The following is a 24859-nucleotide window of genomic DNA, read 5'->3' as shown; positions in this document are numbered from 1 at the left end:
CAATAATGTACATTATTTTAGAAAGGTTTAACTGGCCATTGTTAAGTGGCTATCGATACAGTCTTGCTGAATGGAATAATGGTTTGAATGAAGAACTGAAAAAATCTAGATGTAAAAAAACATTGTCAAGGAAGAAAAGAACATGAGGAAGGAAAGAGAGCAAACATGATACCTGAAGGAATCTTGGAACCAACATGGACATAGATCAGGAAACACAGGTTTACTGGAGTTTTTAGAGCTTTTGAGTTAGAACTGACAGACATATGTGTAGAAATATTCAACATCCAACAAGCAGCTGAAAATGTGAACCTAGAACTCAGATGAAAGGTGCAGATTTAGGACTCACATTCTCAGGACACTGTGGAAAGGGAAAAACAGCAGAGGAATCAAAGACAAGCTTTAAATGCCTTCATTTAAGAGGAGGCTAGAGTGGGTGAGGAGCTAAAATAAGTGCAGTGTCCTAGAAGCTAAGAAATGAAAGGAAGGAAAAGGAAGTGCTCTTCAATGACGTCAGTTGCTATGGAACTGTCAAGTTCACTTGTAATGACAAGGAGGTCATTTGTAACAGCTGGGAGCTTTGTAGTTTACCATTTCATCCTCCTAAGGATAACTAGGAAATAAGTATCTTTTCACGTCTTGGGCTATGGTTCCTTTTGCACTTCTACTTTTTGGGATTGGAGTTGACAATCAGTCGAAAACAAGTTCCCATAGACCTCATTTTCCTACCACCTACTGTAGGTTTTCCTTAAATGTGCACACAAGCAACGCACCAAACGAAAAGTAATGTAGGCAGTCCTTAAAGGTATAGCCTTCTACGTCAAGAGCCAATGAAAGAAGGTTGTCCAATGTCTGCATATGTAGAGGCTTGAGGTACACACATAACTCAGATCTCCAGAAAGCTCATGGATCCTCGATTCAACCTAGACAGGGCCTTGAGTCACAGTACGTGGGCAGCACCCATGGGAAAGCCAAAAGAGACTAGTAAATTGGGGTCAGAAACCTATGGACCTGGGACTTCTAATCACGGGCAACCTGGTGTTTGCTGTTCAGCGTGTAACACCACCCTTTCAAATTTCTCCATCTACAAGAAGAGGTTTTAAGATAACGGGCCCTAAAAGAACTAATGAGATTTTTCCACCCTCTCCAAACAAAAACGTCTTCTTGCTTGCGTTTTCCGGGGGTCTTCACGGCTCGGCGATCTCTTACGAATCTCGATCCGACAGCAGAGGTCGCGACGTCCGGGTCTCTGCGTAGGCGCAGGAAGCAGCCCCCGGGTTGGGGGGGGCAGGAGTCGAGCTGGGCGCGTCGCGCGGCTGCGCGCTCCCTTTTGCCGAAGCACCTCCCCGGAAATCCGGCGTCACCGGGGTCGAAGGTCTGGGAAGTGCTTCCTGGAGTACGGAGGCGGTTACTAATCACGTGACAGCAGCTTTTAGAGGAACCTGTGTCAGAAGCTGCCCTCTGAAGTGACAGCTCAGGGAACCGGGCAGCCCAGAAACCCAGGTAACTGGAGCCAGTTTGCCCGGTGTTAGGCTTGGGCCCGCAGGTGGCGCGGGCGGTGAGACGGAAGAGAGGACGCCCCTTTCGCCTCCCCTTTAGGCCTGAGTTTTGGGGGTGAGAGGGTGGAGTGGGCTGAGGTCAGGCATCTCGGTTACCCGTCTGGGTATGTGGAAACTCCGAGTGCCTTCAGCCTCCCTGGCACGAGCCCTGGAGCCGCGGATCCTTGTCTGACCCTGAGGAAAGCTGACCCCGCGTATTGGGTTGGAGGTGGGGAGGGCGAGGAAGTGGTGAGAGGAGAGTCACCAGGAGTTTCTTTTTCAGGCGTGGAGACTGATCCTGCGAGAGGAAGGGGTTCATCATGGCGGATGTGAGTTAACACAAGAGGAAGGAGAGAGTGGGCGGGGAGAGGTAGCGCTTCCCAAGTACAAATTTGTTTCGTTTTAGCGCTTCCCTCCACTTCATTATTTTCGCTAGGATCTGAAGTGAGAGATTAATTTGAGTAGTTTGCGGGGTCCCGAGTTTCTGCCTGGAGTGGGCGTGGAGGACTCTAAGGTGCCTGAGGTTGAGAAGCTTTTATTTTTCCCACGCCCCAGTCCTGCGGGCATGAGAGAAGCTCTGCATATCTACCATTTCGATTTCTAAATGATGGTTTGTTGCTCTGAATCTTTTTCCAGTAAGTGTCATGTCTCTCTGAGCTCATTGTAACAATTGCAGATGATTTATAACCAACACCTCTTTAGCACAGCAATACAACCAAAATTCTAAATTTAGAGAACTTCACTCCTAGAAACAGCAGGTAATTAATACTATTAACGTCTGTGTTTGTTTAAAGTTTACATACTGTTATTTTGCTGACATACATGCTAAACATTCTTTGGAACATTGAACATACACTCATTTAATTCTTACAGTAACTTTTATGAGGTAGGCACTATTATTATTATCCCTGTGTTACAGATGAGAGTGCTAAGGCACAGAAAGATCAAGTGACTTCCTCAGGTTACACAACTAGGAAGTTGTGGAGTCAAGATAGCAACCCAGGCAGACTGGCTCCAGAGCCCGTGCTCTTAACCAGTACACTAAGTGGTCATTCAACATCAATATGAATCGGATTTTTCTGTTTAGGTTGCAAGATTATGTTTTTCAACAGTTAGCAACTTTTTATGCCTTTATCACTCCATTTTTGGGTGCCTTCCATTATATTTTTGAGGCCTTGTTCTCCAGGCATCATCAAATCACTAAATTCTTTTGAGCATCTCCCTTAAAAAGATTGCTGTAGTAAGGGCTGTGAGAGAAATAAAAATGACGTATGTATGATTTCTTTCCTTAAGGGTTTCTAAAGTTAAAAAAAATATATAGTAAGCAAGTGATCATAGATGTGCATACATTATTGTGTAAAAATTCAAGGGAAAGAGGGATTGCCTCTTTCCTGCCTTTATCAGGAAAGCTGGTTTGGAGTATTTGGTGGTTGAGATTAGCTCTAAATGATGAGTAGCAATTTTTTTTTTTTAAAGGTCGAGGAGGTATTACTAGTAGAACGAATAGCATAAGCAAAGTTAGAGATAGGAAAGGAAAAGATGTATGTGGAGGAGCTGTGAATAGTCCAGTTCAGCTGGGGCTGAGGAAATGTATGAGGGAGTGGTAGGAAGCAGGACTGTAAAATTAGTTGTAGACCATATTGTAGAGAGCCTCAAATGTCTACAGAATTTGTACATAATTTGGTAAACAATGGAGAACCATTCAAACATTGATCTTGATCTTGGCTGCACAGGGAATCATCTGGGGAGCACCTCCAAACCAGGCATCAGAGTTCCTTTTATGCTCTCCAGGTGTTTTCCATAGCCAGGGTTGAGAATCACTGCAACTATAGATTTAGAGAAGGAGAATAATATGATTATTGGCATTGTGCAGAAATGTGTGGGGTAGAAATGGTAGACCGTCATACCAATTGGGAGGCTAGTGTAAGTCATAAACAATAAACTGGACCTAAACTGTAACGTCATTTGGAAAGGAGAGAAGAACATCAGTTTAAAAACATTTGGCTTCACAAGTGATTCTTAAAGTGACACATGTGAGTTTTGGGTTAAATATTACTTTATGTTTCAAAGCTGAGTAAGTAACAGGGATTGGTAGTGCCATTAGTGGAAACAAGAAGAGATTGGGGAAATCTGGATTTCGGATGAAAAGTGATGAGTTGAGTTTTGTGATAGTGTGTGCAAAGGTAAGCTGGTGGTGATAACATGAAATAAAGTGAACATCCAGATTTGGAGAATAGTAGGGATTAAAGGGCCAAAACAGCAGGTGTCTGATTTACGTATGTAGAGCTCATAATTGATGCCGGGATTGTCAATGAAACTCCCCAGATGAGAGAGTGTAATGAGACAATGTAGTCTTCTGTTTCTTTAGTCGTAATTATGTTCCGTGCTAAACACTTGACACACATTGTGGTTTGTCTTTAGTCATGCAGGAAACTGAGTTTCAGAGAAGCTCATCAACTTACCCAAGACTGTTAAAGTGTTAGAAAGTCTGTGGATATGGAAAGATGTTCATAATATATTCTCAAGTGAACACAGTTAGCAACAAGAAGATGTACAATAGTATGAAAAGTATGATCTAATATTACTGCTAATATGTATTTGTGTTTCCACTTCTGGATATGCTAATCACTTTACATGCATCGTATCAATAAACTTCAATAACAATCTTATGATGTAGGTTTTATAATTATCCCTACTCAACAAATAATGAAACAGGCTTAGAGAAAAAGGTTAGTTAACTTGCTGGAAATCACACAACTAGTTAAAGCCTCAAAATCAGAAAGAGAAAGAACACAAGCAAGAATGGTTATGAATGAATACTTAAGTTACATGAGATGTGGATAGGACAGTGTCTAGAGAACCAGTACAAGGCATTATTATTATAATACGATTTTTTATATTTTCTTTCAGGACCTAAAACGATTCCTGTACAAAAAATTACCAAGGTAAAAAATTACTAATTTGTTAGTAAATAAATTCTGCTTAACATATGTTAATTTTATGTAGCATTTTGTTTCTGTTTATCTTAGACTAATATGTGTGTATTATGCTATTATTTAGCACTTGCAAATATTCTAACAATCTTATGTAGCACAAGTGATGTGCTTTGAATTTGCAGATAAACAACATGAGCCCTAGAGAAGTTACATGACTTGTCTGAGGTTAAACAGCTAGTGAATGCCCGAGGGCTAGAACCCAGATTTCTTGCCACTTTAGAGTTCTTTCATAGCGATTTACTGGATTATACTTTGAAGTAGTTGGAGTAATTTCAAGGGGAAAAAACCTAAGAATTTGCCTTTATTTTTAACATTGCTTGTAAGACCTAATTGCTGAGTCTACATAACCAGAAAATGCTAGACTTAGCAGCTCATACTTGGAAAAATCACAAGGCTTTCACCTACCTGCCCACAGTCCATTTGATGCACCGTTTTGTAAATTAGGCTCTTGTGTTGAGGACAGTGACTTCCTTTTAGGTATTTTACTGATTCAAAGGACTTTGTCACTTTAGTTGAATTAAAATTCACATTTAGTTTAATGTAAAATGATACCTTAGAGTTAAGGGCATGAAAGAGAGGAATATATTGAGACATCCATTTTCACATTCCAGAAGAATTGATTAACCTTTGAATTAGTATAGCAGAATATGTAGTGAGATCCTTTGTTTTTTTTTTTTTAATTTCTTATTCTCCGAATCTATTTGATGTTAGAAAGGTTTTAGATGTCAATTTACATAGGTGGGGGGAAAAAAAAAAACAAACCCTTGTTTGGATTTTTGCCTAAATTGGTTTGTGTGGTTTGCCTAGGCTTGTGCCTTTACTCTGATTACAGAGCAGTTGAAATTAGTATTATCTTCTAGTTTTGATTTATCTATATTCTTCTTTGCTCAGGAAGAAATCACTACTGAAGTGTTATTTGTTACCATTGACTTTATGTTAGTGTGATACTTAGATTCATTTTTACTGCCTGCCTCCTAGTACTGGCAGCTGTAAAGACGAGCTGCCGACGCTGTTCTCAGCCTAATGATCAGCAGTAGCAGCAGCCTCGGCTTTGCACAGCAGGGCAGGGCCATAAAAATGACCGAACAAGCTGCAACTGTCCAAAGCAATTTTAATAATCAATGGGGGGCTTCCCTGGTGGCGCAGTGGTTGAGAATCTGCCTGCCAATGCAGGGGACACGGGTTCCAGCCCTGGTCTGGGAAGATCCCACATGCCACGGAGCAACTGGGCCCGTGAGCCACAATTACTGAGCCTGCGCGTCTGGAGCCTGTGCTCCGCAACAAGAGAGGCCGCGATGGTGAGAGGCCCGCGCACCGCGATGAAGAGTGTGGTCCCCACTTGCCGCAACTAGAGAAAGCCCTCGCACGGAAACGAAGACTCAACACAGTCATAAATAAATAAATAAATAAATAAAAGAACGTGAATTTCTTAAAAAAAAAAAAATAATCAATGGGAAAAGTTACTTTGGTTTTGTGACCTTTAAAAAATGTTGCCAACACATTAAAACTTCTCTTATTGTTGGTTATATTTAGGGAAATGGAAACAAGTGCTAAAACTAATATTTGTTTAATACACTATAATTTAAAACATTAGAAACATTGAGAATTAAGGTGTTTATTTCTTTGAAAAAAACGTATCAAAAGTAGTTTGAACAGTGTTTTTCCACTTCTTTTCATATATTGTACCTTCAGATATTTGAAAGGTATATCCTTAAGATAAGGAACAGACATCTTTTCTGTGCCTGGCAAATTGGCATATTTCTTTCTAACTTTGGATTAGCTTCCAAAAGTTTGTTCTTTGTACTTTCTTTTTTTTAAAATTAATTTATTTTATTTTATTCATTTTTGGCTGCGTTGGGTCTTCGTTGCTGCACGCGGGCTTTCTCTAGTTGTGGCAAGTGGTGGCTACTCTTTGTTACGGTCTGCGGGCTTCTCACTGTGGTGGCTTCTCCTGTTGCGGAGCACGGGCTCTAGGCACACGGGCTTCAGTAGTTGTGGCACATGGGCTCAGTAGTTGTGGCTCACGGACTCTAGAGCGCAGGCTCAGTAGTTCTGGCACACAGGCTTAGTTGCTCTGCGGCATGTGGGATCTTCCAGGACCAGGGCTCGAACCTGTGTCCCCAGTATATTGGCAGGCGGATTCTTAACCACTGCATCACCAGGGAAGTCCCTGTCCTTTGTACTTTCAGTGATGTGAAATGTCTCTGAGAGTTCCTTTAATGTGAGGTTCTTGCCAGTGTCACTTCCTCTGGGACATCTTTATCCTGTTCATCACAACCACTTTTCTTAATTTACATCAGGACATTTGCTTTCACTGAGTTGTTCTGGCTGCACATCTAGTGCACAGCAGCAAGTGTCAGCATTCCTCAGCCACCTCTTTCTTCCATAACTCCGTTTACTCTCTATTCCAGCATTATCACTTTTCATTTCTTTGCTGCATTTCATCTTTATTGGCTGTTCCCTATTTCAGTTATCCTTTTTTTTTTTTTTTTTGGTCACATGGTTTGTCACTGGAAGACAAGAAAGTAACAAAACTACAACATGCTTTGCTGTCTCTTCAAAAACTGCGTAACGTGCTCCATGAACAGTCACCAACACACTGTGAAAGAAGCGGTGTGACTGGTTACTGGTCACAATTTGCATCTGTTATTTACAGAGTTACTTACATAGTGATTTGTGAACTGAAGAGTTAGCTAAGCTTGTACTTTATGCAGTTGTTCAGCTAATATACCAGCTAACTGAGACTTTACCCAAGCTGCTGGGGGAGAGTGGTATTATTTAACTAAATTGTGATAACTAAAATGTGTCCATATTGGAACCATACAAAACAAGGGCTTTCTGTGCTTACCTGTATTTACCTTATTGGAGGCTTAGCATATTAAAATGATGATAAAATTGGCCTGGGGAGAGGGAGGGATACCACACTGGAGACAAAATATAGGAACAGAAGCATAGTTGATATATGTGAAAAGGATATTTGTAAAAACATAATGAAAATCTTTCCACAGTGGAAGGAAAGGGATTAGTACTGTGTGTTTTTATCCCGTAATGACTGAGGCCACTTTGGTTCATTTTCATGATCATTTCTTGAAAGTGGGCTTATTGCACCCAAGAGCTAAAAGGATGGATAAGTAATAACACGTAAAGAAAAGTCATAGAATATACACTTTGATTTGTTGCTAGATGTATGTAAAGTTACGGGGTTTGGACACAGGTAACCTGGCTCCAGAGCTGTGGGTCCATGCTTTTTCTTTCTTTCTTTCTTTCTTTTAAATTTATTTATTTATTTATTTATTTTTGGGTGTGTTGGGTCTTCGTTTCTGTGCGAGGGCTTTCTCTAGTTGCGGCAAGCGGGGGCCACTCTTCATCGTGGTGCGCGGGCCTCTCTATCGCGGCCTCTCTTGCTGCAGAGCACAGGCTCCAGACGCGCAGGCTCAGTAGTTGTGGCTCATGGGCCCATTTGCTCCGCGGCATGTGGGATCTTCCCAGACCAGGGCTCGAACCCGTGTCCCCTGCATTGGCAGGCAGATTCTCAACCACTGCTCCACCAGGGAAGCCCCAGTGTACAATATTATATAAGTTACAGGTATACGATATAGTGATTCACACTTTTTAAAGGTTATACTCCATTTATAGTTATTATAGAATATTGGCTCTACTCCCTGTGTTGTACAGTATATCCTTGTAGCTTATTTTATACATAATAGTTTGTACCTCTTAATCCCCTACCCCTATCTTGTGGGTTCACGCTTTTAATTCTTACCGTTATGACTTTCAACAACCAAGTCAGAGATACATGTGAGTGGAATGTGCTTTTGTTCATTTGAATTCTCTGTTAAATATAGTTCTTGGATTTGTATTTTCAAATCTAATTGTGACTCAAAACAGTCTCAGGCTTTAATATTCACAGCTTCTTGTGTTAAAACCAAATGTTTCATCATTATATGAATAGAACTAAGTATGATATCTTTGATTACTAATGTAACATTTGCTTTTTTAGGATAAAAATATTTGTTTCACTTAGCTTAAAGTTTAGATTTCTGCAGGATATTTCATAAAATTCAATTTATCCCCTCTAAAAGTGTAGCGTACCTATTAATACATCATAGTTATTTTCAATTATTAGTAAGATGTATTCATGTTTTTCTTGGTTCACTGTGTATAGAATTGGAAACACGTTTTATATTTGTGACCTGATTTCTTTAAATGGGTCCTTTAAATATATGAGTCCTTTTTCTACTTTGTTGGGCTTTTATATCTGTGGATTTGAAATCCATTAAAAAGAATGTCCTTTTATTTCTTCCTCCTCTTTTGGTGCATTAATTTGGCCTTTAAATTAATTACCATGAAAATAAGAAAAAAGAAGTCACCTATGGTGATACAAATATTTCTAAACATTTTTTAGTACTCTTTACCTGTTTTTCAATTGGCTTATTTTTTGAGTAGACAATACATTTATAAAGTTCAAAATTCGAAAGTTAACTGAAGGACATAGAGTGAAGAGCCTCCCATCCCTGTCCTTCAGCTGCACAACTTCTGTCTCAGAGGCACCCACTGTTACCTTCAGAGAGATTTTATGCACCTGCAAGCAAATGTATATTAGCACATGTATTTGCACATATACTCATATGTCTTAGTTCAGGCTGCTATAACAAAGTACCATAGACTGGATTTCTTATAGACAACCGAAATTTATTTCTCACAGTTCTGGAGGCTAGAAGTCTGAGATCAGGGTGCCAGCATGGTCTGGTTACAGTGAGGGCTGTCTTCTGGGTTATAGGTTGCTGACTTCTCATATCCTCATGTGGTGGAAAGAGGGCTAGCTAGCTCTTTGGCCTTTGATAAGGCTGCTAATCCTATTCTTGAGAGCTCCATCCTCATGATCAGTTACCTCCCAAAGGCCCCACCTTCAAATAACAGCACACTGGGATTAGGGTTTCAGGATACGAATTTTGTGGGTGATGGCAAACATTTAGTCCATTGCAACGTATACCCTCACATGCCTACACATGATATTACATAAGTTGTTGGTTCTTGTACACGCTATTCAAAATGTGTGTTTTTTCACTTAATGTAACTTTGAGGTCAATTAGTACATAAAGAGCTCTTTTTTTGTGGTTGCAGAATATTCCATGGTTTATGCGTGTCATAACATATTTAATTTGTCCTTCTTGATGGACAGTTAAGTTTCCAGTCCTTTCCTCTTTCAAGTAGTGTTGCTATTGACAGTTGCACAAAGTTAATTTGCATGTGTACAAGTATCTGTAGGATATGTTTTCATATAACCTAGTTTTTAACTTTGACAAATATTTGTTTTTATGTATTAATTTTATAGAGTACGTTTTAATCCATAGATAATTTCAAGATTGAATGATAATAGAAAATAATGCCAGTAAATATTGAGACACAGTTGTTTTCATCATTTTTATTTTAAATGTGAGGGAGATAAGTAGTTTTGTTTGTAACATTTTCTACTTGAATTTTAATCACACTTCCCTGACTTGAAAATTTTTGACAATGAGATTTTTAGAAAGTTTAATTTCAGTATCTGCACATTAAGTTAATATTAATATTCCTCATTCCTAGGTTAAAATATTAAGGTTAACACCATAAGGAGGGGGTAATTCGGGGATATAGTAGGGACAGTAAACATATTTCTGAGGAGACCACCACGGTAAAGTGAATATCGAAATAAAGCGAGTCACACAATTTTTTTGGTTTCCCATTGCATATAAAAGTTATGTTTATACTAATACTGTAGTCTGTTAAGCGTGTAATAACATTACGTCTAAAAAAACGATGTACATGCCTTAGGTAAGAAACACTTTCTTGAAAAAACACTTTTTTGCCAAAGAATGCTAACCGTCATCTGAGCCGTTAGTGAGCTGTAATATTTCTGCTTGTGGAGGGTCTTGCCTCAGCGCTGATGCAGCTGACTGATCGGGGTGGTGGGTGCTGAAGGCTGGGGTGCCGTGGCACTTTCTTAACGTAAGAGCACAGTGAAGTTTGCCGTGTCGATTGACTCTTCCTTTCACAGTTTCTTTGAAGGATGCAAGGCTGTTTGATAGCATTTTACAGCTACAGTAGAACTTCTTTCAAAATTGGAGTCAGTCCTCTCATACCCTGCTGCTGCTTTATCAACTAAGTTTTTTGTAATATTTAAATCCTTTGTTGTCATTTCAACAGTCTTTACAGAATCTTCACCAGGAATAGATTCCATCTCAAGAAACCACTTTCTTTGTTTGTCCATAAAGAGCAACTGCTCATTCATTAAAGTCTTATCCTGAGATGGCAGCAATTCAGTCACATCTTCAGGCTCCACTTCTAATCCTAGTTCTCTTGCTGTTTCACCATATCTGAGTTACCTCCTCCACTGAAGTCTTAAACCCCTCAAAGTCATCCATGAGGGTTGGAGTCTACTTCTTCCAGACTCCTGTACATGTTGTTATTTTGACCTCTTCCCATGAAGCATGAATGTTCTTAATGGCATCTAAAGTGGTGACTCCTTTCCTGAAGGTTTTCAATTTACTTTGCCCGGATCCATTGGAGGAATCACTGTCCATGGCAGCTGTGGCCTTATGAAATGTATTTCTTAAATAATAAGGCTCAAAAGTCCAAAGTACTCCTTGATCCATGGGCTGTAGAATGGAGGTTGTGTTAGCAGGCATGAAAACAACCTTAATCTCATTGTACATCTCCATCGGAGCTCTTGGGTGACCAGATGTGTTGTCAATGAGCAGTAATATTTTGAAAGGAATCTTTTTTTCTGAGCAGTAGGTCTCAACAGTGGGCTTAACATATTCAGTAAAGCATGTTGTACATAGTGTGCTGTCATCCAGGCTTTGTTGTTCCATTTATAGAGCACAGACAGAGTAGATGTAACATTGATTCTTAAGCACCCTAGGATTTTCAGAATGGTAAATGAGCATTTTGCTTCAACTTAAGGTCACCAGGTGTATTAGCCCCTAACAAGAGAGTCAGCCTGTCCTGTGAAGTTCTGAAGCCAGGCATTGACTTCTTCTCTCTAGCTATGAAAGTCCTAGATGGTATCTTCTTCCAATAGAAGGCTGTTGCGTCTGTATTGAAAATCTGCTGTTTAGTGTAGCCATCTTCATTAATTATCTTAGCTAGATCTTCTGGATAACTTGCTGCAGCTTCTGTATCAGCACTTGCCTTGTGCTTTGATGTTATGGAGACAGCTTCTTTACTTAAACCAACCTCCTAGCTTCAAACTTTTCTTCTTCAGCTTCCTCGCCTCTCTTAGCCTTCATAGAATTGAAGAGAGTTAGGGTTTTACTCTGGATTAGGTTTTGGCTTAAGGGAATGTTGTGGCTGGTTTGATCATCTATCCAGACCACTAACACATTCTCCATATCAGTAATAAGGCTGTTTTGCCTTCTTACCATTCGTGTATTCACTGGAGTAACACTTTTGATTCCCTTCAAAAACTTTTCCTTTGTGTTCACAACTTGGCTGTTTGGTGCAAGAGGCCTAGCTTTTGGCCTGTTTCAGCTTTCGACATGCCTTCCTCACTAAGCTTAATAATTTCTAGATTTTGACTTAAATGAGAGATGTGTGACTCTTCCTTTCACTAGAACACTTAGAGGCTGTTGTAGGGTTACTAACTGGCCTAATTTCGATACTGTTATGTCACAGGGAATAGGGAGAGAGGTGGGGAAACTGCCCGTCAGTGGAGCAGTCACAGCACACAACATTCATCAGTTAAGTTCACCATCTTGTATGGACATGGTTTGTGGTACCCTAAAATAATTACAAGAGTAACATCAAAGATCATTTATCACAGATCACCATAGCAAATATGGTAATAATGAAAAAGTTTGAAATACTGTGAGAATTATCAAAATGTGAGACAGAAGCACAAAGCACATGCTGTTGGAAAACTGGTGCCAATAGACTTGCTCCATGCAGGGTTATAAAAAGCTCGATAAAGTGAAGCACAGTAAAATGAGGTGTGCCTGTAGTTACAAGGCTATAGGTTTTGTGTTATAGTTAAAGGGCTATAGGTTCTTTGTAAATGATGAAAGTTTGCGGATGTTTCCCCATTATAATTTTTAACATTTTTGCACTCTAGGGATTCTCACTAATAATTTAGTATTTAAACTGCATGGATAAATTATGTCATTCTCAATGTGCACAGATGACAACATTGATGTTAATTAATATTTTTGAATGTTAATTATGTACCAACCACCCTCTGCTTTACATGCATTATTTTATTAAATTTCACAGTAGCCAAATAAGTACAATTATCCCCATTTTCAGATTAACTGAGACTTAGAGAGAGGTTTTGTAACTGACGCAAGGTAGCTTAAACAGTAAGCACCAGACTCTGAACTGGAAACCAGGTCTTTCTAACTTCACAGCTGTAGACTTAACCATTCTGCTTACTTCTTGTGTAGGCATGGCTGAAAGGATTGCTGTATGACCTCCATTCTTTCTGTCCTGTTCCCTCAGCTTACAGTGATCTTTCTGCCCCTCTTTTCTTAGTACCATAGCATCTCAGCTGAGATACCACTTCCTCAGGGAAGCCTTCCCTGACCCACCTGTCTGAATCAACCCCCCTTTTATAGGCTCACGTATCCCCACATATCTCTTAATGGCACTTCCCAAGTTGTAGTTTTATATTTGCGTGAGGTGATCTGAATGATAGCTGCTCTCCTTTTAGATTATAAGTTGTGTGAAGGCAACTGTGTCTGTTTTTGCTTGTTATGGTGGAAGAGTTTTGGCAAACATGTTATAGGAACTTATATCAATAACTGAGTTCCCATGGTTTTTCAGAAGTATACATGAAAATTACCATTATGACTTTGAAGGTACATATTTTGAGAAGATGTTTCATAATATTTTAACTTTATGTTTTCTTTCTAGTGTTGAGGGGCTCCATGCTATTGTTGTGTCAGATAGAGATGGCGTGCCTGTCATTAAAGGTAAAATGGAGCAATTACATGCCAGTGTCATGTTTGCTTTTGAATAAAAATGTATTTATTATCTGAGTAATATAGAAGGCAAGCATAAAATAACCCATTTCAATACATTCAGGAGATGGTCTTAGTTTGGGAGGAAATGTTTGCTTTTGTGTGTTGAAGGCTGGGTTGGAATCTTAAGTAACTTATTATATATCAAATGTATCACGATATCATCCAGAGTTTATAAGCATGGATTTATCACAAGCCCAGTTTCCCATTAAAGACATTTTATGTATAACGTAAACGATTAGTAAATCTAAGTGATGAGAGTGGGCATATATGCAGCTAGATATATTATACACACAGACTCCCCCAATATATGTTTTTTTATCAATATTGCTAGTAGTTTTAGGATAAACATCTACATTTGAATTAACATAAATTTATTATTTTGTTTACTCTTTCTTGTTCTGCTTCCTTACTGGAAATAAGATTTTGAAAAACTTTTAACTTCACAATTACTTTAGTTAACCAGAATCTAACAATAATTTTTGCCTAAAGAAGAACTGGTTAACCTAAGGAAAAAAAAAAAAAAGAAAAAGAAAAAAATTTCTTTTTGCCTGAGTTTTACCTTTTTTTTTTAAAGTATATATGTCACAGAAAGATTAAATAATGTTCTGCATATTTTGTTTACAATTTATTTTCCACCTGGGGTTATCATATATGTCAGATAATTTCAGACTTTAGAATTGAAAGAAAGTTTAGAAATTAGCTAATTTAGTTCTTTCATTTTATAAATGGAAATGGTCAAGCACAAGGAATACATTGTCAGTCCAAAGCTGCACATGAGTCAGTGACAAGATAGGCAAAGAACCCATCATCTCCTGATGTGTGATCCAGTGTGCTTTCTAACCCAGCATAGAACATAGGTAGCCATGGGCAAGTCACTTACCTTTTCTCAGTTCTGCAATGAGGGCTTTGAAGAAAGTAATCTCAGAGATTTTCCAGTTCTAATGTTCTTTCTGAGATTCGCTGTGTTAAAAGCCTTAATTAAGCTCAGCACTTAACTGGTACAACTAACTCCACTTAGACCTTTTAATGAGTGAAAGAAACTTAAAACACATGGCCAGTTGTAGAATTATTATCATCTACAGAAGATACTTCTGTGGGTTTTATAAGAGCAAAGGTTTTTGAAGCTTTTTTTTACTATTCTAGCTTTGCTCTCAGTTAACCAAAACATTCAATTTATTAATTGTACTGATAATCATAATCTGTGTTTTAAGTTAGATATTAAGAAAATGGAAACAATTAGTATTCATTTGAAAATTTTAAAAAATTGTGAGAAGCAGCATTTCTTCCCTTAGTTATGATCACTCAACTTCTGGCTGAGTGGTTTTTCCCACCTAAATTGATGAGACCCAGTTAGTAATATGATTTTCAGTATTGTGAAGCATAACCGTTGTGCTCATTTTTTTACAGGTTTATGTTAAAAAAAAAAGTGCTCTAGATCTTTTCCCTAACATATTTCCTGCATAATTTTTACTTAAATCATTTATATTTCCAGTGGCCAATGATAATGCTCCAGAGCACGCTTTGAGACCTGGCTTCTTGTCTACTTTTGCCCTTGCAACAGACCAAGGGAGCAAACTTGGACTTTCAAAAAATAAAAGTATCATCTGTTACTATAACACCTACCAGGTAAGTTCATAATTATCAAATGGTTTGCTGATGATTTCAACTATTATTATGTTTTCTGTATAAAATAGTTTGTTTTATAATTCTAAATTTTAGTTTTGAAGGGGATGGAATTATAAAATCTTAACCTTCAAATTGGTTATGTTAAACTGTAGTAATTTTTTTCACATTTCAGGAATGAATTAATATAGAAAATTAGATTAAAAGATTTAGTAGTAAAGTATATGTTATCCTAAAAAGGGTACGTCAGGTCACTAGTACCTCCAGTAGATGGTGCCCTTAGCTTATTTAACAACTGTGATTTCTCAAATGACACACTTTTTTAATTGTTGTTGTGGTGACAGATACAGAATTTTCCTTGAAAGTCAAATGATAAGTTATTTAAATTTGTTATCGCTACTAATTCCTTCATTTGGTTTGAAATATATAAAATAAGTGAGGTTATTATTTGTGGGAAAGAAATTAGTTGCTACATATCTCTTGACCTCCAGCTGGATTTTCTTCTTTAGAATAAATTAATCACTTCTACTTTAGAACAATGTTTCCCAGAGTATGTCATGTACTACTGGTGCTACATAAGTGACATTTTTTATTTTAAAAGTTACATATTTTAATGTCTATTAGGCAAGAGATAACCAGCCCATCTGACCTTTAATTTAGCCAGTAAGGGTTAGGTTGAAGCTAAATTTTTTAAAAAGATAGTTGATTCAAAGTTAATTTAAATTTAAATTAATTTAAATTATAGTGGTTCAGAGGAGGCAGAAGATCATGAAGTTATAACCACTTGAATGACTGAGAAATACTGCCTTGACCTATTTGCTTATCAGATATTTATTGAGCCCCTATTATGTAATTGACACTCTGCAGGGCTTTAGAAGATAAAAAAAGATGAAGAAGACACAGCCCCACCTTAAAAACTTTCCAGGCTAAGTGGTATTAATGTCTCTAAGAGATAATCAGTAAGCCTGTTTTATGGAAATACTTATTTTCAGCTGTTGCATGTTTTCATGATGTAATACCATGATGTTGGGCTAGTATCTTACACATTGACCATTTAAAGTTTTTTGGAAGATTAAGATATTTCATCTGAATTACACGACCTTTTCACTATGTAACATATTATTTAGATCTTGTTCTCTTTTTAGGTGGTTCAATTCAATCGTTTACCTTTGGTGGTGAGTTTCATAGCCAGCAGCAATGCTAATACAGGTGTGTTTTAATACAGCTTTTAATTCTTTATAATACCATATCTGAGCAGTCTAATATGATAGGAATAGCAGATTTAGAGTCAGAAAACCTAAATTCATGGCCCAGTCTACCATCTGTTCCTTGATCTCTGGAAGTGTAACTTCTCTGAATTGTGTTTTTCATATCTGTGTAATGGAACTAATATCTGCTTTCTCGATCTTGTGCGGTTATTTTTTAGTTCAAATGAGACAGTGTATACGTAAGTGATCGTTCAAGACAGAAAGGAAAATTAAATGTTATCTTCACTTCTTGAATGCTATATCTTGCTCACGTTACAACAGTTTAAGAAAACAAAGAAGAGTAGAGAAGATAGCCAAACAGAACACATAAAAACGATCAAGGATGAGTTCAGTTCCGTATAGACCAATCTATAAAATCTTGAACCATAGTGGGCAAGGTGAATGTGACTGAGAACTTAAAGAGTGTGACGAGGATGCATATACTCATTCTTCTTTAGGGTGGGAGAATGTGAGGACAAACACTGGGAAGCTGTACTTTCTAAGGAGGATAGTAAGATCTCATTATATCCACTAGCCTTCACTGTCTACTTTCACGTAAAATAATGACAGTATTCAGTTGAATTGTAATTTTTTTCCTCTTTTGGTTAAAGTGGAATTTTGTTAAGGTCTGTCTCCTTCAGATTTCACCACTCACTGTTAGAACTGTTATACATTCCTTTTCTGTTTTTTTTCTTTCCAAGCTCTTTGAGCCCGTTTTGTTTCTAGCCATGTCACTGAAGCCTGTATTTAGATTCCTCATCTTTAAAATGAGGGGTTTAGATTTGATGATCTATTGGGTCTCTTTCATTTCTAAATGTTTTGAAGCTATAAAATATTGTATGTGAAAACACTTTATAAATTGTATAGGATAGTAGTGGTGTCAGTATTTTAAGTATATTAAACCTCAGTTCTGATAAATCACTGTCATGTTATAAAATCATCAGTTGTTATAAATTATGATAATGTGCAGAATTGTATTTTATTTTATTTTATTTATTTATTTTTTTTTAAGATCTACTGGATAAAGTAGTGCCTAGTAAACTGTATTATTACTATTTTGAATTTCCAAGGTTTTTTTTTTAAACTTTGGGTTTATTTTATTTATTTATTTATTTATTTATGGCTGTGTTGGGTCTTCGTTTCTGTGCAAGGGCTTTCTCTAGTTGTGGCAAGTGGGGGCCACTCTTCATCGCGGTGCGCGGGCCTCTCATTATCGCGGCCTCTCTTTTTGCGGAGCACAGGCTCCAGACGCGCAGGCTCAGTAGTTGTGGCTCACGGGCCTAGTTGCTCCGTGGCATGTGGGATCTTCCCAGACCAGGGCTCGAACCCGTGTCCCCTGCATTGGCAGGCAGATTCTCAACCACTGCGCCACCAGGGAAGCCCCAGAATTGTATTTTAGTATTGATACTTAGAACATTTCCTTGAGAATCCCAGATGCTTTTAATGCTCTGTGAGACAGAGGAATATCTTTATTTGAGCATAAAACAAGCAGTATTTAAGATATATATAGCCTTCTACTCTGGTAAACTAAGGAGAAGCTAATTTCTAGACTAGTTTGTTTCTTTCAGTGTGTGTTTTATACTCCTGCCAAGCATCTTTAAAATTATTGTTTTCATTTGAAATACCCATTTATATCTTAGCTTTATTGAATTTATATAATAAATATTTGATTATTCCTTTGCTATCTACCTATCTTTTGATAAAGTTCATTAAAATTGGCTCAGGAAAAAAGTATACCTTTTTTTAGTAAAAATCATGTGTATTATTCCTGAATCAGTGCAGATTTTGAAATAATAAGGTATAAATTAAAGTTTTCCTTTCAAAACTAACAAAATTATAGCACATAATATAATTCATTTTACATCTTCTAATACATATAAATATTTTCATTTATTTATGTTAATAGATGATAAAAATAAACTTCATAATGAATATGGGTTTTTGGTTACTTTATTTAGAATTACAATATTTTGTTTTAAGTATGTTTTAGTAATGGAGAATGAACTATGTCTCATTTACTTTTTTAGTATTATACATTTTGATAAACATTTCTCTAATGTTCAAATTTTCTTAATCTCTTTGTTTTAGGACTAATTGTCAGCCTAGAAAAGGAACTTGCTCCATTATTTGAAGAATTGAGACAAGTTGTGGAAGTTTCTTAATCTGGCAGTGGTTTCTATGTATACCTTATCTTCATTATATCAGACAGTATCAATCCAGCAATCTTTAGACCACAACAACACTTGTATCCATGTACTCAAGAAAGGGCCCCTTTTTCCACCTTACACTAGAGAAAGAGCCTATAGATAGAATTTACAGACAGATTGATTGTTCTTTTCTTGTGTAGGGCCTTTTCCTATTTGTGAGATCTGGGGATTGCACAGAAATGGTTCAATCTATCACAGCTCCTATGGAGTTAGTCCAGTCACCAAATATGCATGAGATTCTATTCGGTGGCTCAGAATCAAAATGATACTTTGACCCACTTGAGCCATGGAGTGATCCCTATTGTACAGTGTGCCAGGCCTGCAGAATGAAGCAGACTCTTTTTATTGTGAATAGTGAGGACATATTTTTCTTCGTATTATTTTATTTGCATTGAGAGGAAGATAAAATGGCTTAGTAAAAGTAATAAAATCAGTGCAGTCGCTAACTTTCCTTTGTATGTCTTGTTTTGCAGTGCAGGTGAGTGTTACTAACTGATCTGATTCTTCTCAGAGGGCACTGCTCTTTACTGGAAATGAAAATGATAGCTAATGGGTTTTTCCTCCACTCTGCTGTCTGTAACCAATCAGTGTTTTTTAATGTTTGTGTATTCTTTATAAAATTTAGATGTGATTCATTATTGAATTGTTCCCAATATTGGTATGTATGTAAACATGGTAGTATAGCCCTTTTTTTTCATACATGAGTATAAATAAAATAGTATTTTTAGAAGTACAGTTTGAGCACTATGTAGGTTTTTTCCCCCAGACTGTTTTCAAACGTTTAAAGACTATAATTAACTTAATTCACTCTTTCAACCACACGAATAAGTGACTGTTTCACGTCTGGTTTGGAGACCGTTTTACCTAACATAAACTGTCAGTTGGAAAATAAACCTCATCCATGAGCCTAATTTAATCTCTGAAATTGGTATCACAGTTCTAGCGTGTGCTTTTCATGTTCAGGAATGCAGTCTATCATTCAAGGTTGTTAATTTCCTCCTGGGATCTTTGACAATCAGAGTTTGTCACTGGTACCTGGCATTGAGCACCTACTGTGCAGCATTCACTAGCGCTACCACACTGCAGAATTCTAAGGAACGCAGTGTACGTCATATTTCTGTGCTCCAGGAGTGCGTTTTACACGACATGTGTACGAATGCAGTCCCTCAAGTTGTGCAGTGAGATCAGCCGGGCACTGTGCCTGCCTCCTTCCTTCTTCTTGCCTTCCTTTCTTCCTCCCTCCTTCCCTCTCTTCTCCCATCCTCTACAAATATGAGACTAAATTGTGGTACCTATCTTTAAAGAATGTACAGCTCAGTAAACGGAACAGGTATAGGAAGCGCTGTGATGAAGCTGTGCACAGGGTGCTATAGAAAACACAGAATGGGGCATTTAAATTGGGCAAGAACAACAGCCTTTACAAAGAAATAGAGGCAGGAGCTATGTTTTACCTGCAGCATGCTATACATAGTTAATTGTTATAACCTAATGAAGCATTAGACACATCCATTAAAATCTAGAATTCCCATTATCCAGATTATTATTTAATAGTGTCCAGGAAGTTTTTGCCAATGCAGTGATGCATGAAGCAAGAAAGTCTTTTATAAATGAGGTGACCAAAATTGTAATTACTGGTAATTTTATATGTATACCTACATACATTCATACCCACCACCCAGGAAAGAGAACTAATAAATGGAGATATTTAACCTTTGCATGGTGAACACTGCTACTATTAAAATTTCTATTTTAAGGGGTATAATAGTTAAATTATTCTTTAGTTCATCCAGAAAAATAAGGTGAAACTTTCTAAGGAATTTTTGAAAAGGTAATATAAAACTAGATTATTTTTAAAGGATAGTGTAAAACTACATCAGGTGCGCAACTAGACAGATGAGTAGAGCAGAATAACCCAGAAACAGACTTTAGTACATACATATGAGGAGTTAAAACATTGTAAAGATGACATCATAAGTCAATTGGGAAAAATTTATCAAAAAATTAGCACAGACATTCTTTATGCCCTACTGATGGAAGTGTGAATTGTTATATCCTTCTAAATAGGACAACTTGGCTATTTCTACCAAACTCAAGTGCACATAGCCTTTCACCCAATGTATTAGGATTCTCCAGAGAAAGAGAACCCACAGACACAAAATATTTAATTTGGGCACCCCATGTTGAGTCAAATTGACACAAAAGCCCACAATTCCACTTCTAGATATTTATGTTACCGATGCATATGGATGTGTGAAAAGTATATACTTATATTCATTGCAATTTAGTAACATTAAAGGATTGGAAACAAGTATCCATCATAGATGAGGTGACCTGTTTTTTTTGTTTTTTGTTTTGTAACAATGCCAGTTTATACCTGCTGTTCTTGGTGTAATTATTAGTGCTCCTTTCAACTCTGAAGGGTCCCACTTTAGATGGATTATATGTTCACCCTAATCATAGAGGGTTGGTTAAAGAAATTTCTACATTTGTCCAATGGAAAAAAGAATGAAGAAGACTTTAGGTACTGAGATGGAATGATCTCCAAAACATAATGTTCAGAAGAAAAAGCATGGTGTGAAACTGTGTGCTATGCTACAACTTATGTATAGGAAGAAAAAATATAGATGTATGTTCATATTTGCTTGTATATGCTAGGTATCTCTGAAGATGCACAGGACGTGGTAACATGGGTAGCCTCCATGGCGTGGAACTAGGTACCTGGGGGACAGAGTTCCCAGGAGTGACCCTTTTCACTGTAAACTTTACTTATTGAATTGTTAACTATCCAAAAATGATAAAATTAACTAAATAAAATATTTCAGCCAACAACAAAATTTATAATAAAATGGTGATGAGGTATTTGGGAAAGAAAGTTGTATCACTTGGGGTTCACCAAAAAACAACCAGTAAGATATATATGAATTAGACATTTCCAGGGACTGGTTACCTGATTTTGGAAATTGGCAAGCCCCAAATCTGCAGGGCAGGGCGGAAGCCTGGAAAATCTCTGGCAGGAGCTGAGGCTGCAGTCTACAGGGAGAATTTCTTCCCCATGGAAACCCCAGTTTTGCTCTTGAGGCCTTTCAACTGCTTGAATGAGCCCCACCCATGTTATGGAGTATAACCTCTTTTATATAAATTCAGGGGATTGTAGATGTTATTAAGCACATCTATGAAATACCTTCATAGCAACATCAAGGTGAATTCTTTCTCAAGAAGGCTCTTGCTTTATTTTACATGGCTGTCCACTAGCCAGACCTACTTGAAATGTCCACAGACTGGGCTGTTCTGTTTGTTAGTACAAAATAAGTTACAGAAGTTGAGGGTTAAGGGTTTAAAAAACAGCAGACATACTAACTTTACTGAATTTGATTTAAAAAATGGGATTGTGATAGTTGTATTTTTACTTCAGTGTTCTAATAACTTACTGGATTTTACAAATTCCCAGTCTGTGATAGAAAATAAAATTAAAAAGAAAAAAAATCTGGCCCTTTTCCACAGATAATTTAAGAAGCTCTGCTGGACGTCATTCCCAGACAGCCTGAATTGCGGTGAGCAGAGTGTAGGCTCAACGTGGCTGGGAAGACTTCGGCAAAACGACAAGTTTGCTGCAGTTGACCTGAAGTAGCAGTAGAGGAGGGAGGTAGAGTTTATATTCACCCTGTAATAATTCTCTTGCTCTCTGCCTGAAACAGCGACTCGGTGTAACTCCCTGACCTGCACTCCGAGCGTGAGTGAGAGGGAGGGACCAAAGAGCCCAGTCTCCCGAGTGCCACGTGGCTGGAGGAGAGGGCTCTGGCCTGCTGAGTGTTCCCCTGTCCGGTGGCCCAGGAATAGGGGCGGGTCTCCCTCCGAGGCAGTTACAGCCACCTCACTGTTGAGCGGGGCGCTCCCCTGGTCCAGAGGCAATGGTGCTTCTGCGGGGCAAGATTTTCCCGGGGTTGGTGGGATTCTGAGAATAACTGCTAATCCTTTGGCTGTGTCTTGAGGTACTTTATGATGAGCACATACTGTTAGCGACAGAGCTTGACACAGACAGCTGTTCTCCCAAACAGCCCCACTCCGATTTGGCACGAATCGTCCTCCCTCGTCCTGGGGTCCTTCCCTGAGCTCTCTCAGGAGGTGAAATCGTGATCACTTCTCAGGGCTGCCGAGAGCAGGTAAAGCATCTGGGCTAGTACTAATTGCATAGTGTACGTTAGATCGCCCTTTTCATGTCAAAACCCTCCAAAAGCTGAAGCCCACTCCATCATATAGCTTTGTGTGCCTCACTTGCAGTATTTATCGTATTTACTTCTATACGTCATCATGGATGTATTTCTTTTCCATATTCAACTGAAAACTCCTTGAGAACGGGGACTATTTCTTCAACTCTGAATCCTTCAATCCTTTGTAGCTCATAGTCTAACCAGAGTGGATTCTTCATTGCTATTTATGATATTAATTGGTTGTATTTCTTTTAAATTACAGTTATTAAAAACACTAATAGCAAAATATTACAGGCGCAGCAAAATCATGCTGTTTTTAATAAACATAACCAAAGAATGTAAATAAACATGACATATTTTACAAAAAGTAAAAATATTACCTACACAACACCCTTGGATCTAAGAAAACAAAACTGTACATCTCAGTGAAGATTTATGTCTAAGTCCTTACTTTGCAAACTTGACACAATACATTTTAACTTGACATTTGCTTTATGCCGTATGATACAAACATTACAAAATACATTAAAAACCTTGTTGAAACATACAAAAATTTAATGTAATTTCTGAGTCCTAGATGTTTAAATAACAGAAGAAACGTATTCAACAAGGTAGCCCTTTGGACTGCAAGAGCAGCGTCATATCATAGCTTTGCTCCACAACCTTTTTGTCTGGGTTCTTCCTCCACTTTTGTCTCCTTTCAAACTTCAGTCTAAAAAAGCAGTGTTAATAAAGATAATAGAAGGGGTTAAAATCTATTTAGGAGCTCTGGATGCCAGTGTCTCATCCCCCTATTTCAATCCCCTTGTTCTAGCTTGAAAACGCTGTGTAACAAACACATCATTACCCTTTGCATGTGGATTTAGTGTTACTCCCTCAATAGACAAAAGAAGTTGCTCTTGAATAAGGCGTACAGTGCAAGGTACATCTTTCTTCTCTTGGGCCAATACCTCCCTCTCACTCTGGGGAAGGGATTGTTATAACACACTCTACTTGAGAAGTTTCTTTCAGTCTGTTTGAGAAGTGTTGGATGAAGATAACTTAGTGCTTACAAGTGCTCTACTATTGTTATAATAATAATTATCGTGATGATAATTATTATTAAACTACAAGTTACTACTTTATCACTCTTCCTCAATTTATGTTTTCTCACTCTTTAAAGCATTTCCCCCAAAATGACTAAAAGAGATGCTTTTTTAAGATTGTACCTTCCATTATCCTTATCATCTTGCCCAATAGCCCATAGGAGATTTAGTTATCACAGGTTTATCATTAGAGGGGAAGAAAGGACCCATTAGATATCTGAGCCTTTTACAAAGAAAGAGAAAATAAATACTACAAACATTTTCCATTTTAGTTTTGGAAATTGTTTTGTTTTTTGTATAAAGGGGAAAAAAAGTAAAAACAACACTGCTCCCCCACCCCAATCTTGGACATTTGCTATCTCAATACACTTTCTGAAAAGCAGTCTAAACCTCGGGCTACATATTTAGCTGTTTCCTTCCTGGATAATAGCACAACCTAGAAGTCAGATGAGTTGACCCTGGTGCAGAGTGGGACTTTGGGTAACTAATGTCAACCAGCTTGGGGACAACAATGAGGGAAAACAAAAACCATCTCGCACTGTGTGTTCTAAGATCGAGCACGCCTGGTCGCAGTGGTTCATCCGTCTCCATCAGAACGAGGAGCCTTCGGTATTCTCAGGGACATGGCAGGATCTTGAAGGGCAGCAGTTTTCTGTGAGTCAGCAAATGAGGTGTCTTCTGAAAGGTCCAAATCCGCATCTGCCTTTGATTTGTTTCTACAGAAAAATCCTTAGTCAGCTTTCATCTGAAACCTGCTGTGGATCACAACATCAGGAACGTTCCACCCTGCTCCTGGGTCAGGGCATCCCTCATCGAGGAAGGTCTGTCTATTTAAAGATGAATGACCGAGATCGGATTGTGCCTTCCCCTTGATCAAGCTGTTTTCTTATTTGAGACTGCAAGAAAGCACACCCACGTGTATTTATTATTGAGCAACTTTAAGATAACAAACTTTGGCT

General features: G+C 38.0%; 2 protein-coding genes across 4 annotated transcripts in view; one reads left to right on the top strand and one right to left on the bottom strand.

Moving 5' to 3' along the window:
- The first annotated feature begins 1406 nt into the window (after positions 1-1406).
- LAMTOR3 (late endosomal/lysosomal adaptor, MAPK and MTOR activator 3) lies at positions 1407-24639 on the top strand. 3 transcript variants are annotated; one of them, XM_036852970.1, is made up of 8 exons: positions 1407-1500; positions 1819-1864; positions 4446-4480; positions 13421-13479; positions 15023-15156; positions 16299-16362; positions 22109-22158; positions 24623-24639. In XM_036852970.1, the coding sequence occupies exons 2-7, from the start codon at positions 1856-1858 to the stop codon at positions 22150-22152; spliced, it is 345 nt and encodes a 114-aa protein (XP_036708865.1). In that variant the 5' UTR covers positions 1407-1500; positions 1819-1855; the 3' UTR covers positions 22153-22158; positions 24623-24639. The 3 variants fall into 3 exon arrangements, with proteins under 3 accessions (XP_036708865.1, XP_036708864.1, XP_036708863.1); XM_036852969.1 differs by lacking the exon at positions 24623-24639 and having other exon boundaries at positions 22109-22193; XM_036852968.1 differs by lacking the exons at positions 22109-22158; positions 24623-24639 and adding an exon at positions 18489-21489.
- Positions 24190-24859, bottom strand: part of DAPP1 (dual adaptor of phosphotyrosine and 3-phosphoinositides 1) — a 59150-nt gene continuing 58480 nt past the window's right edge. Inside the window, exon 9 of the mRNA XM_036852966.1 lies at positions 24190-24796. Coding sequence (XP_036708861.1) covers positions 24728-24796 — 69 coding nt within the window. The 3' untranslated portion in view covers positions 24190-24727. The remainder of the gene's footprint in view (positions 24797-24859) is intronic.

Source organism: Balaenoptera musculus, chromosome 5, assembly GCF_009873245.2.
Source record: "Balaenoptera musculus isolate JJ_BM4_2016_0621 chromosome 5, mBalMus1.pri.v3, whole genome shotgun sequence".
NCBI lineage: Eukaryota > Metazoa > Chordata > Mammalia > Artiodactyla > Balaenopteridae > Balaenoptera > Balaenoptera musculus.
Note: the sequence above shows the minus strand (reverse complement) of the source record. Positions and strands in the feature narration are given on the sequence as shown.

What these genes read in the sequence shown, in the direction of transcription:
- LAMTOR3 (XM_036852968.1), top strand. An exon ending in CTGTACAAAAAATTACCAAG is followed by an intron (nt 4,481 to 13,420) that starts GTAAAAAATTAC and finishes TTTTCTTTCTAG; the next exon opens with TGTTGAGGGGCTCCATGCTA. An exon ending in TGGCGTGCCTGTCATTAAAG is followed by an intron (nt 13,480 to 15,022) that starts GTAAAATGGAGC and finishes TTATATTTCCAG; the next exon opens with TGGCCAATGATAATGCTCCA.